This window comes from Pyrus communis, chromosome 8, assembly GCF_963583255.1.
Source record: "Pyrus communis chromosome 8, drPyrComm1.1, whole genome shotgun sequence".
NCBI lineage: Eukaryota > Viridiplantae > Streptophyta > Magnoliopsida > Rosales > Rosaceae > Pyrus > Pyrus communis.
This window is the reverse complement of record NC_084810.1, coordinates 2,556,885-2,570,402: the sequence shown is the minus strand read 5'-3', so window position 1 is coordinate 2,570,402 and position 13,518 is coordinate 2,556,885. Positions and strand designations below refer to the sequence as shown.

Sequence of the window (13,518 nt, the reverse complement as noted above, 5' to 3'; positions counted from 1 at the left end):
TTAATCAACACTTAAGTCAAGATAATGCTAGGGAGATCAAAAATTTAAATCAAAATTGCAAACTAAATGATATGGTTATAGATGATTGAATTATTAAATAAGTGTCAATTAATTTGCTTGTTTCTTATTAGTGACATATCATTTGATTTAAAATTTTGATCTCACTATCGTTACTCTATAATTATTTTTTGCAAATTGCAAGCTCAAAGTCAAGGCCAATGAGGTCGTTTGGATTGGATAGTTTAGATTCATAATCCTTATACTAGTTGTTGGGTGGTTAGGGATAGTAGAAAGGTTCGTTTAGTTCAATCCTATGTTTGTAGCCTAACCTATTCTATTAAGAAGTTATTAGGACACTTAATCCCAATACCTTCGACCTTAACTCTAAGACTAGGAGATACTTTTTTGTGTGTATTGAGAACACTGACATGTTGTGTTATCATTTCATATGTTATAATATGAGTATACATCAGTATTCATATGTCTTACTTATAAAGTATAATAAAAAAAAAAACAAATATACTACTAATGAAACAATAACACACATGATAATGTTTAGGATGCACCTAAAAGTTATTCTGAGACCAAGGTCTCCAGATTTGGAATTAGGCCACCGACGCCAATGAATATACTTAAGTTACTCCGAGACTAAGGTCTCGAGACTGGGCATTAGTACATCTCTATCTCTCTATCTCCTCTAAACATCACGCCCTCCTCTTCTCCCACTTTCACAGCTGCATGCATGTCCTTTTTTTTATTTTTTAATTAGAACAACAATGTCATTTCCACTATAACACTGTTATTATAGAAAAAGATATTATTGTGATTACGCGCTCTCCTCTTCTTCATTTCGGTCTCAGATATGAAACTCTTTTTTGTGTTTCAAGTCTGATAATTTTTCTTTAGCATTGTGTTTAATGATGTATTTTTGCTTTTGGTTGTGGGTACTAAATTCAGGTGTTTAGCGATGCTCAGAGGACACAGAGTGTAATTCTCTCTCTCTCTCTCTCTCTCTCTCTCTCTCTCTCTCTCTCTCTCAGTTTTGTTTCTCTGTTAATTTGTAATTTGGTTTGGGGTTGCATATTCATTTAATTATGGTTTTACACGCCCAAGTTTTTTTGGATTATATTTGGTTTCTAAGTAACAGGTAAAGTGAAACAAAACGTTTGAGTTGGATGCTTGATTTTCTTATTGATCAGTTGTTTGATTGACAAAGTGTATGTCCCTTGGCCGTTTTGCCTTTGGTTATATGTATTCATTTAATTGTTTTAAAAATTTAGCCATTTTGCATGTTTGAGCTTTCATTTATTAATTCAATCAATTCTTCAAACTCCCTCAGTTTTCTGGTCTGGCATTCATCCCAGCATTACGTGAGAGAATTTCTGTAAAAATTGATGGGACGTAAAACTTGTATTTGTTTTCAAATGGAAATAAAAAAGAGGGGGACGGATATATAAAGGTAGCCTTTTTGTCATTAACGATTCCAATTTAAAACAATGATTCTCAATCAAAAGTTTCAAGGGTAAAATTCTCATTAGACACTGATAAAAGTCTCCTTCACATCTGTATCAGTACACACTGCCCTTATTAGTTGTAGTGCTGACATATGGTAGTAGTATTCTACGAGATAATAATGTATGACAATGTTGATATGTCATATTTTTAGAATATAATAATAGAAAATAAAATACATTATTATAATTTGAATAAAATAGTAACGTCACGTGGAGATGTTTCGGGTGCACCTAAAACATACTCTGAGACTAATGTCTTGAGACTTAGAAATCAATAATACTTATCAATTCCAATCCAATATATAACATGCATACTTTTTTTTTTTTTTTTTTTTTTTTGAGATGATATAACATGCATACTTAAATGAAATAGGTTTTGGAATTATTTTAATTCTTAATTTTCCAAAGTTTTCTAAAATATACTGTTAAAGTTATTATACCGCGTGACTTTCTTTGTATTTTACTAACACATAAGAAATTATAAAAACAGTAGATTACACGTTCAAATTTGTAATCTAATACTTGAAAAAACAAGAATAAAATCAGCTTGCAACTAATTCGATGTAGATAAGACAACAAAATAGATTAAAGATCAAGTTGAAAGGTGTAAATCGAACACCAAGTGACACAAATGAAAGGAGCACAATTTTGGGCAAACAGCCAACAAACTTTAGTGTTGCATGGTAAAAAAATGAACCTTATACAATTAGATCCCACCAAAAGTGGTCCATTTTACATTTATCTATCCTACCAACTGCTGACAGAATTGATATGGGATGGAGTACCATGTAACAGCATCGCATTTTGCAGCAAGAGGTCGATTCTGCATGGCTCACCTCAACTCCAAATGTAAAACGACTAAGAGATTATTTTTGCTTTTGCATAATTAAGTTTTAGTTGAAGGTTTTTCTTTCGGGATACAAACGGTTTTAAAGGGGTGAAGAATTGAACTCGAGATTCCGAATATAATAGTGAAGCTACAAGTTTTCTGCACATTTTAGTTTTTTTATGTACAAGCAGTAGCGGATCCATCGAGGGAACTGAGAGGTACCAGGAACCCTCGACAACCTTGAATCATTCCTTAAAATATTCTAGGGACCCCTTGCACTCGAGGAGAAAAGCCTATGTATGCAAACTGCAGCGGTTAAGTGGCGGCGTCTTCGGAGAAGACGACTACGTGAACGGCGGCAAACTTCGGAGAAGACGGTCGCGTGAAGAAGTTTTCTTTTTTTAAGGCTTGGCCGAAAACGCTCGTTTTGGCCAACTGTTTTAATTTTTTTTAATTAAAACAATATACAAAACGTAGTTGTTAGTGTATATTTTGTTTTAAATTTTTAACTAGCACTTCCCCCAAGTCCCACTCTTCCCCATCCCTTCCCCCATCCCATTGCTTTGATTTTCACATATTCACCTAATCCCCAATTCCCTAATTTTCAAAACCCTAAAATTCTAAATCCTACCCGATCCCATATTTAAACTTTACTCCAATATCATACCTCAATTTGTTTCAAATCTCCACACCACCACCATTTGGTTCAAAATTCATGCAAGTTTTTTGGTATTCTAATCTAATCTCAATTAAATTATATTAGATATTGATGGAGGTTTATAGTCAATTATTTGATATGATTATTGATATGTTTTATGTTTGTATACTCATGTGATTATTGGAATTTAGATGGAATTTTTGTTTATTGGTTAATTGGTATATGTTTGTGTGTGTGTGTGTGTGTGTTTTTTTTTTTTTTATCAATTGTGTAACGTAGAAATAAGAAACATGGAAAGATTTTTAACCAAAGCCAATAGCACCCTTTATAAGTTCGGATAATTTAAGTTCAAGACAAAATGAGTGTTACGTTGATTTGAATAATCTTGAAAGAGACCCGAGAATAAAATTTCAATGTTATAATTAAACTTTTCAATGTTATTTTTGTCTATTAATTTTTTGACATTTATTATTAGGACCCTCCGTGTTTAAAATCATGGATCCGCCAGTACAAGTGATATTTTACAGAGGTAGGTTTAAGTCCCGGTCAAAGAGAAAAACACACTGCTCTAGTCAATTTGGCTAAACCTAATTATTATTTTAGTTTCAGTTTTAGTTAAGTTGGGTAGAACATTGTACTCTCCCATTTGCAGTCATATCCGAATTCTGCTCGCCGCAGTACATAAACAAATTAAATTAACGTAGACAATAGTTTGTCTTAAAGAAAAATGTTTTGGAATATCGTGGCCTTCAAAAATAAGAATTAGACATAAAAAGAAGAGAGAAAAAAAAATGATCTTGTTGGCGTCAAGTGCAAGTAGCACTACCACAAGAACGTTCACCTAAAGAAAGTAGCACCACAAGAACGCTGCTTCACAGTTCACTCACAAGCATTTTGTTCCTATCCCTCTCTACCTTAAACCTGTGGTGCTCCTTCAACGCTCGAGAAAAGCTTCTTCCTCTCAATCTGTAAGCTCCCTCAACCAGTAAGTTCTCTCTCTCTCTCTCTCTCTCTCTCTCGTAAACTTTCCATTTCAAGAAAGAGAGAGATAAGTGAACAGAGCAACAGTAAAACCCCATAAAACTGCTACAATTTGCATGCGGATCAATTTCCACTGATTTTATTCACTTAGCTGAATACCCAAGTGAAATTCAGTAGCTTTTTTCTTTCAGAGTTTTCTCTGAATTATCAAATCATGGTCTCTGCGATGCTCAATGGAGCTGAGAATCTCACCCTCATGAGAGCAATAACCCCAAACGGGTTGAGTTTCAACGGGTCGGATCTTCACGGGAAGCAGTTTCTGAAAACGGGGTTTGTTTCAGCCGCAAGAATTCCCAAATCTTGTGGTAGAATCAGTGTGCCCAGATGCAGCAGCAGCGGCGGCAGCATCTCGGCTCCTCGGCCGGCTTCTCAGCCGAGGTTTATTCAGCACAAGAAGGAGGCTTTCTGGTTCTACAGATTCCTCTCAATTGTGTATGACCATGTTATAAACCCCGGGCATTGGACTGAGGACATGAGGGACGAGGCGCTTGAGCCGGCGGAGCTCACTGATCGGAGAATGATTGTGGTGGATGTTGGTGGCGGCACGGGGTTCACCACTCTGGGGATTGTGAAGCATGTGGATGCTAAGAATGTCACCATTCTTGACCAGTCACCTCATCAGCTTGCCAAGGCTAAGCAGAAGGAGCCCTTGAAGGAGTGCAAGTTTATAGAGGGGGATGCTGAGGACCTCCCTTTTCGAACTGATTACGCTGATCGATATGTATCTGCTGGGAGGTACATTGCTCATACCCTTTTCCTTGGTGTGTTTTCTAGCTTTTGTTAATCTTCGAGTTGCAACTTTGTCATGTAATGTATTGACCGTGTTTCAATTTTACCGCTAGAAAATAGTCTTCGCGTATGTAGAATACTATTATACGCACATCGGCCAAGCCAATGTTCGAATTCCCCTCCTCCTTGTAGGTTAGAGTAGTTTAGAATATGATCTTGTCAGAAAGAATGCTTTTACCATCTTTGGTTTTCAAATGCACACTTGATGTGAAATATTGAACTCAGACATGTGGTAAAAATGTGCAGGATGATGGTCTTCACTTTTAGCTCATCTTGAACTTTCACATACACATGCTAACTTTTGTAGTCTTTCTAATGGGACTGTATGATTGCATTTTCTCAGCATCGAGTACTGGCCAGACCCGCAGCGTGGCATCAGGGAAGCATACAGGGTCTTAAAACTCGGAGGGAAAGCATGCGTAATTGGTCCTGTGTACCCAACATATTGGTTATCTCGCTTCTTTGCCGATGTATGGATGCTTTTCCCAAAGGAGGAAGAGTACATTGAGTGGTTCAAGAAGGCAGGGTTTAAAGATGTCCAGCTGAAAAGAATTGGCCCAAAATGGTATCGTGGGGTTCGCCGCCATGGATTGATCATGGGATGTTCTGTAACAGGCGTTAAACCTGCGTCCGGGGATTCTCCTTTACAGGTACTTTCTTTTGGAGAACTTTGTTTGACCTATTTCTTGATGATTAATGCTCTTCCATGTTCGATTTCTTTTCTTTTCAGCATTTAGAGTTGATTAAGATTCAGGCACTCCGATGAAACTAGTAGATTCTAACTGTGTAGTAGTTCGATTATCAAATACGTTGGCCATGCTACTACTGTTTATAGAAACGGAGTAACTTCATTATTTCCGGTGTAATTTGTGGAAGTTCGGGTCATTGAACTCGAATTCTATTGCTGTCAATTTTGTTCTTGTTTTATGATGTGTAGTTCCATCTAATCCTATGTTCTATCTTATTTACTCTTCATCTGTCTTGTTCCGATGCAGCTTGGTCCGAAAGCAGAGGACGTGACAAAGCCGGTAAACCCGTGGACGTTCTTCGTGCGGTTCATGTTGGGTGTCATGGCAGCAACATACTATGTACTGGTGCCGATATACATGTGGATCAAAGATCAAATTGTACCCAAAGGCCAACCAATCTGAGAGAGAGAGTTGATGCCCTTCTGGTTCTACTCCTAGTAGTAGTAGTAGGCAGGCATAGTTGTGGTGTGTGTATGCAGGATGAGACTGAATTGTTGATGACCGATATCGCAAACATACATTATAAAGTTTATGATTGCCCTAAAATTCATTTATATGGAAAATCTTAGCACACAACCGCAGCCGTGGATACGCTTACCACTTGAGCTACAAGCCCAAAACTTCGTCACTATGTTGAATAGTGATTTAGTTATGTAAGCAATCAGATGCACCCCCAAAAATTGCCGTTTTGTTTTAGCTCTAAACGGGCATGAAACCCCTTAAGTCTCTGAAAAAGGGAAACAAAAACCCCACACATCATCCTAAAACCAAGTCAATTACATTCAAATTACATTGCAATGCGAAAGCAAGATCAAACGAGGAACATAACCTAGAATTCCGATTGATCCATTCTGCGTGCATATACACGTACTCAAGATGCAACTACTCGCGTGCCGGAACCAGGAAAAAGATTTCAAGGACTGATATCATCATATGAAACCAACCCCCTTTGAGCAGGTGGGGAGCTTGATATTGACCTACTGGGAGACCTAGGAGTTTGATTACGACGCTTAGGTGTAGCATCTGGAGATCTGGAATGAGAAGGCCTCGGGCTCCTCGACCTGGATTTAAGCCTACCTCTGTCTGGAGAGTGCTGATCACCAATGCGGGGTCCAAGGCGGGACTTTAGTCTATCACTTACAGGAGGTCGATCTACTGGACTACGGCTACGGCTGTGGCTGCGGTCCCTATTATGGCCACGGTAACCACCAGGGCTGCGGGAAATGCTCCTACTTCGACTTCTCCTGCTCCTGTTTCTATATATACGGAAAACCCAATGAATAGCATGCTACATTCGTGCCTCAATATGCCATAAACAATATAACACATAACTTAAAATACAAACGACAAATCCAATTAAGTGCAGGAGCATAATACGGTAAAACTAGAATTCTGGTTAATTAAGTGAAGTTTGACAAGATCCTCTTCCCAGTAGTTGAAATCACCTGGTAATATAAGATGACGTGCTTAGTTCCCCACTCATCAAAACGCCAAAAATCTATTACTAATTTCATCCAGAGGGCTTCATTTATTGATTGGATAGGATAAATGCTTCTGAATTATAAGCAGCATTTCAACAATTTATCTTTCTCAGAGAGGACTTTGGGACGGTGCCACAGATTTTTCCTTATTAATTAATGGGTTTTAAATAAAAATGAGTCTAGCTCTCTTCATGTGTATAAACAAAAGAAAAAAGACATGTTGGTCTACTATGATCAAAATGTTCAACAAAAAGATCGTTTATGCTCTGATTTTACTTTTTCTCGCCTCATATATTTAGTGTATACAATGGCTAAGTATATGCCTTCAGGCTGGTTGAGAGAGAGAGAGAGAGAGAGAGAGAGAGAGAGAGAGAGAGAGGGAGAACCTGGGAGGGCTTCCGCCTCTTGGTGGGCTTCGGAAATGTCTACGAGGTGGGCGCTCAGAAAAATTTCTATAGCTTGAGTACCTTCAGACATGCAAAAGATAATTCATTTTACGCGCATGCTTTATCACTAACATAATACTGAAATTACCTATCACGGTTACTTCTGTAGGTGTCTCTTCCATCATTACGATAGGAATTACGGAGTGAACGCTCTGGAGATGGAGTACGGTAACGACGTGCAAAGGCAAAGCGGTCAGTGAAGCCACGCCCTTTTCTAACGCGCTTTGCATTTCCATTTGGAGAAGTGCTTTTTGACAGACCCCCGTCATGATTGGTAGTAGAAGGTTCAGGAGCTTTCCGGACAGGGCTACCCGATGGACTCCTAGAAAGCCTTCCTCTACTTTTCTTGCCAGTGTTCCTCGGAGGACTTCCACTAGGAATTCTATTAGGACTTGGGCTTGGCCTGCTCCTAGGGCTGTTTCTTGACCTCCTTTTGCGAGTCGGACTTCTGCTGATTAAATATGCACAGAAATTGTCAAGCAATAAAAAAACTAACTATTAGTTGTGCATGAACCAGTCTAAATAAACGCAATAGGCTATTAACAGTGGAAACCTGGAGTTGTTCGAATCATCTGAGTCAGAGTTCTGATTAGTAGTTTTAGCTTCTGCATTATGCCCATTGTTGAAAGGTGCATTATTCTTTCGAGATAATTCTCCTTCTCCTTGAGATGAGTTGCCCTCAGTTTTCTTCATACCATGATTGCTCTTCTGTTCAACAACAATTTTTTTCACTAGAGGGGTTTCTTTTCCCGCGTCTGAAACATAACAACAAACCACGAGCAGGCACGCACACAAATAAATGTTAATAACAAATAACTCACATAAACTATTATCAGGTAACAGTGGACATCTTATAATAATATAGATGACATACCATTGGTTGGAAGTTTTTTTTCTGCACCCCTTAAGTTACTGGTTTTACGGGAAGAAACATGAGGACCATCTTTATCATCATCTGAATTGCTTCTACTGCTTCTAGAACTCTCACTTTCTGTATCACTTGAACTTTCCGATCTCCTGAAAACAAGGTCATAATAAACATCCATGGAAAATATGAGGCCAAGGCAGAAAACAAAAAAAAGAAGTGGCAGTTAAAGTAACTAGGAACCGTACCGTTTTGACTTGCGCCTTGATCTTCTGGAATGCCGCCTGCTCTTCCTCTCTTTTTTTCCATCTCTTCTTTTCCTTGAACGCTGGTGCTTACCTTTTTTAACAGATTTCCTCTTCCTGCGCCTTCCATCACCAGAAGAACTTGAGTCAGATCGAGAAGAATCAGAATCAGAATCTAAAGAATCTGACTCAGACTCTGAGCTGTAGGAGTCAGATGAAGAATATCTTCTTCTCTTAGTTCTTTCCTTCAAGGATTTTTTACGTCTTCCTCTTGCTTCCTCATCAGAACTATCCTCAGAGGATGAAACCTTTCCTGATTTCCTCTTTTTACCTGGACGAAAAACTGATCTTATATGCTGCCAAAATAAAGTATTTATATGCCTCTTGTGTCGGTACTTATGTACACACATTACCTTTCTCTTTCTCTTTCTCTGTTGCAACAGGGATTTTAATTTCTGAGTATTCACCACAATCCACAATCTTCACAGTTTCTAAAGGTTTTCCATCAGCAGTTCCCACTTTCTCAGTTTTCTCAACTACATCCATTCCCTTCACAACTTTTCCAAAAACAACATGTTTCCTGACAAAGAAGATAAAGAAAAACGCATTCAATGACTAAAAATCATTTTAAAAGCTACAAATGGACCCTACATAAAACATTCTTTATCAAGTGGTGAAAAATGGAAATGAAAAAGATCTAAGGTGGTAGGTAATGCGTATAAATGGCATCTCACATAAAAGTGTGAATAAAAAAGCAATTTAAATTACCCATCGAGATGAGGCTGGCGCCTGAAGATTATAAAGAACTGGGAACCATTTGTGTTTGGACCAGCATTAGCCATAGACAGAAGACCAGGTCCATCATGCTTCAATTTAAAATTTTCATCTGCAAGGGCAATGAAAATCATGACCAGAACTGAACAGTTATGACGCATGCAAGCGTGCAGGTTCCTGCACACACAAACAAACAAAAATCTACCTGCAAACTTTCCTCCATAAATACTTTCTCCACCAGTGCCTTCAAACCAATCAAGGGTCAATCTTTACAAGTCTGGGCATGAATTTCGAAGTAAAACAGAAAATTTACATTCATCAAACAAAAAATTGATTTATAGGAAGAAATTCACACCATTTCCATTTGAAAAGTCACCACCCTGTATAAAAGAGAAACATGGACAATTATGACATGTTAGTACTTACAAGATAAATAAATAAAATGAGCAGAAAAAGTTGTCATCTCTACCTATAACAGAGTGGATTTGTCCTTTCAGGAAGATAAGTAATATTTGACGGTGGTGCTTCACTGAAAAAGAGACAACATACCTGTGCCATAAATCCTTTTATTACTCGATGGAATGTTGATCCTTTGTAATGGAGAGGTTTGCCTGTAGATTTTCCAATGCCCTTCTCACCTATAACAAAAGACAACACAAAATGTCACCTCATAGGTCATTTAACCGATGATGAATGTAAGTAGAAAAAAATTCATACCAAGAAAAACAAAAGATATGGAATCAAACACTATAACCAGATTTCCAAATCTGATAATGTATTAGTACGGGGGTTTACGAACTGATTTAGAGCTTGTTTGGATGTGCTTTTAAAATGACTGAAAGCGCTTTTGTTGAAAATATTTTTGAAAACAATCCTTAGTAAAAATGTTAGTAAATCCTGGAAAAGCACTTAAAGTGCTTCCTGGGAGAAACACATAACTGGTGCTTCTTGTAAAAAGCACTTAAAGTGCTTTTGGAACCCAAAAATATTTTCTCTAAAAGCGCTTTCAGTCATTTTAAAAGCACATCCAAACGAGCCCTTACTTCAGCAACACCAATGTGGTTCCAATGCTCACAAATCCTATGTCTTCTTAGTCTTTATATTTTGTTTCTTCCAGACATAACCATAATAAAACCAAATCTGCATTCCTCAAACTTTTAAAGAATCTAAAGTGGACACTTAACCAACAAACACAACAATCAAATTACATTAAATTACCTGTACAGAGAGCCCTAAAATTCTCTGCTGTCTTGGGAACAACATCAGCAAAAAGCTGCAAAATTTTGGGAGAAACGAGTTTAACATTAACACTATATCAGAATGCAAGCTAAAATTTTCCTTTTATAACAAGTAAAACAAGCTAAAAACTCCAACAAGCGAGAGTGTAACTGATTTTTATGTACCTCAATAACAATTTGTTCCACAGGGGCCCTATCAATTGATAAATCTAAGAAGACGCGAGGGTTCTTTTTCTTGCTCATATCTTCCTGTTTCAAGAACATCAGAGCAAAAGAAGTAAATAAACACATACCATCTTACAGTATAAACCTGCATAACAATCCCGCATAGATATAAGTAAAATCTACATACCATTTAGCTCAAGAAAGTATCTTTGAATGTAATTCAGCGAAAATACACAAACTTAGAATTTTTTAACAAGATATTGCGAAACAATAAGGGCAGATAGAAAAAAAACCAATCAGTGAAGCTGAGAACCCTAGAAACCGGAAAAAGGAAATGCAGGGTTCTATTCATTTCCAAGGGTTTTGGCAATGATCTTGACATTGATCCTTTCCATGCTGAACCCATAATTCGGATTCCCCTACCGGTTTTTCCATCGGCATTGAATTCAAAGTCCAAATGTGCCCAATATCACCGTTAGCTGAAACTACTCCAAGTTTTGTTCTTTCAGCTAATCCTCAGAACCAAATCTACATACCCTCAATGGGAATCGCAAAACCTGAAACCTAAACGTCCGATCACGATTCCTATTTATCTCAAAAACCCTAATGTTAAACTTTTGGGATTGCATCGGTTACTGTGGAGTGTTGCGGCACTCGAATTATAAAACTTTATGTGAAAGCTGGTATGAGAAATTGAAGAGTACCTGTTGGTTGAGCTCGACTCGGTCCGAGTAAACTCGGTTCCAGATTCGGAAACAAAATGCGACGGCGACGGCGGCGGCGGCGGCGAGGCGAGCGAGGAGAGAGGGAAGAGACGAGGCTTTGCTGCTGCTTAGCTGTCGCTGGTGCTTTCGCTAAAACCCCCGAGGGTTATACGATTCTTACCTATCTTGGGCTGAGGATCAATCGACTGCTACGCGGTACATGGTTTTGCGGTAGATCTATACGCTTTTCAACAACTAAAAAGGATGTCAAAATGTACACATCAGCTATAACAGTAAAAAAATACTAGACTAGACTAATATTCTCCAACCAAAGTGCCAAATCCTATGTGGCTATAACACGGATTGGCAGCAAAAGATATTGCTATCAAATTTGACAGCAGCTTCAAATGGCTTTTTTATTAATTATTAAATGTATTTTATTAATTTTTAATTAGTAGGAAGGTGAACAGATTACACCAAAGGCCTCGACAAAAAATGCGATCAAATGGATCGAACAGGTACCCAAATCCCAGTGCTAAAAAATTTTCAAAAACCCATTTCACATCTATAAGCATTCAATTTCTAGTTTTCATTTTTCAATTGAATACCTGCAGGGATCAGAAATTGAAGCGCTAGAACAACAACAACAATCCCCACAAGCGGTCCGATCGCCTCTTGCCAAGAAACTCACTTCCGACGCATACCCAATATCGCCACTGCACTTGGGCACCAACAGCGGCGGCGGCGGTCCGACTCTACCTCCGCTAAAGTTCCACACTGACCTGCTCGCACCTCACAACTTGGTTTAATTAGTTTAATAATTTATTTTATAAAATAATTTAATTTGACATATCAGTTGGAGAACAAAACTTTAAAAGATGTCAAAGTGCCACATAAGCTGTCAAAATTTAAATTTTATGTTCAAAATTTGTCATCTTATTTGGACTCCTTTGGAGATGGTTAGGCCACCACAAGCAAAAATCATCATCGATTAGTTTCGGCACAATCCTATTCCAAATATTTTCAATTCCAATTTTGGATTATTCTAATTATATTCTGGATAATTCAACTCCAATTTTGGATAGTTTCAAATCATCTTTGATCTCTTTTTTCTTGTATTGACAATTAAACTATTATGACATGTTTTTAGAGTATGAAACTTCATCTTGGATAAATTTATGAAACTTCGTCTTGGACAAATTTAGTCTTTGTAGCTTGCAATGTTGTTTGTATAAAGATTATAAATAAAAAGTTGGTAGTTTATCGTTTAATTTTTTAATGTTACTTTTGTCTAATTTTTTTAAACCTTTTTTTATTAAAACCACTATATATATTAAATTCTGAATCCGCAACTATGCCAGGGGCTATAAAATGTGTCTCATCTCTCAAGTTTTATTTCCTCTTCATTCTTTTTGGGAAGTCTCATCTTCTTTCTCCCATTTTCCTTGTTTCCTCTTTAAACGATTGTTGTTTGTGATTTGCATTATGCATTATGATTCACTACGTAAAATGTGAGCCTCAATATACAACGATTGCATCCTGATAAACGACACGTTAGAACAAATTGAATTTTAAGTCTAATATAATCCTAACTTATTATCTCACTTTTACCCGCACAACCAATTGAGAGCTAACCTTGAAGGCTTATGTTTGTGAAATTTGTTTACGTTGTCCAATACTAACTTATTACATATTGGACTTTTCGTATGATCAATATACCTAGGCAACGATCTCAAGTCAAGATTAAACTCGGTACAATCTAGCATAATTGCTTATAATTATAAGTCTTTTTTTACAATAGTATTCTGAAACGGTTGGACTTAATTCAATATAAATCAACTTTTAAATGGTCAACAATGTAATAGGAATGAAATAATAGAGATTAATGCTAAAATTGTGGTTGATCCCTTTTATATTAATTAGCCTTGTGAATGTATGTCTTGGAACCCAAATGAGGCCGCTTAAATCCTTGATGAACATGTAATTATAATACCTTACATGTGAGCTAAGAAAGTGAGAT

The 13,518-nt window shown here is 37.3% G+C and overlaps 2 protein-coding genes across 7 annotated transcripts; one reads left to right on the top strand and one right to left on the bottom strand.

Moving 5' to 3' along the window:
• The first annotated feature begins 3,816 nt into the window (after nt 1–3,816).
• On the top strand, nt 3,817–6,462 carry LOC137741332 (2-methyl-6-phytyl-1,4-hydroquinone methyltransferase, chloroplastic-like). 2 transcript variants are annotated; one of them, XM_068481059.1, is made up of 4 exons: nt 3,817–3,969; nt 4,174–4,777; nt 5,175–5,481; nt 5,827–6,462. In XM_068481059.1, the coding sequence occupies exons 2-4, from the start codon at nt 4,197–4,199 to the stop codon at nt 5,980–5,982; spliced, it is 1,044 nt and encodes a 347-aa protein (XP_068337160.1). In that variant the 5' UTR covers nt 3,817–3,969; nt 4,174–4,196; the 3' UTR covers nt 5,983–6,462. The 2 variants fall into 2 exon arrangements, with proteins under 2 accessions (XP_068337160.1, XP_068337159.1); XM_068481058.1 differs by having other exon boundaries at nt 3,820–3,986.
• On the bottom strand, nt 6,319–11,656 carry LOC137741331 (peptidyl-prolyl cis-trans isomerase CYP63-like). Of its 5 annotated transcripts, none has more exons than XM_068481053.1 (14): nt 11,499–11,656; nt 10,795–10,878; nt 10,610–10,664; nt 9,941–10,029; nt 9,747–9,771; nt 9,597–9,635; nt 9,386–9,503; nt 9,031–9,197; nt 8,621–8,948; nt 8,382–8,524; nt 8,061–8,262; nt 7,596–7,958; nt 7,448–7,528; nt 6,319–6,836 (listed from the first exon to the last, which is right to left on the bottom strand). In XM_068481053.1, the coding sequence occupies exons 2-14, from the start codon at nt 10,870–10,872 to the stop codon at nt 6,494–6,496; spliced, it is 2,031 nt and encodes a 676-aa protein (XP_068337154.1). In that variant the 5' UTR covers nt 10,873–10,878; nt 11,499–11,656; the 3' UTR covers nt 6,319–6,493. The 5 variants fall into 5 exon arrangements, with proteins under 5 accessions (XP_068337154.1, XP_068337158.1, XP_068337156.1 ...); XM_068481057.1 differs by having other exon boundaries at nt 6,319–6,830; XM_068481055.1 differs by having other exon boundaries at nt 7,596–7,955.
• Nucleotides 11,657–13,518: the final 1,862 nt, after the last annotated feature.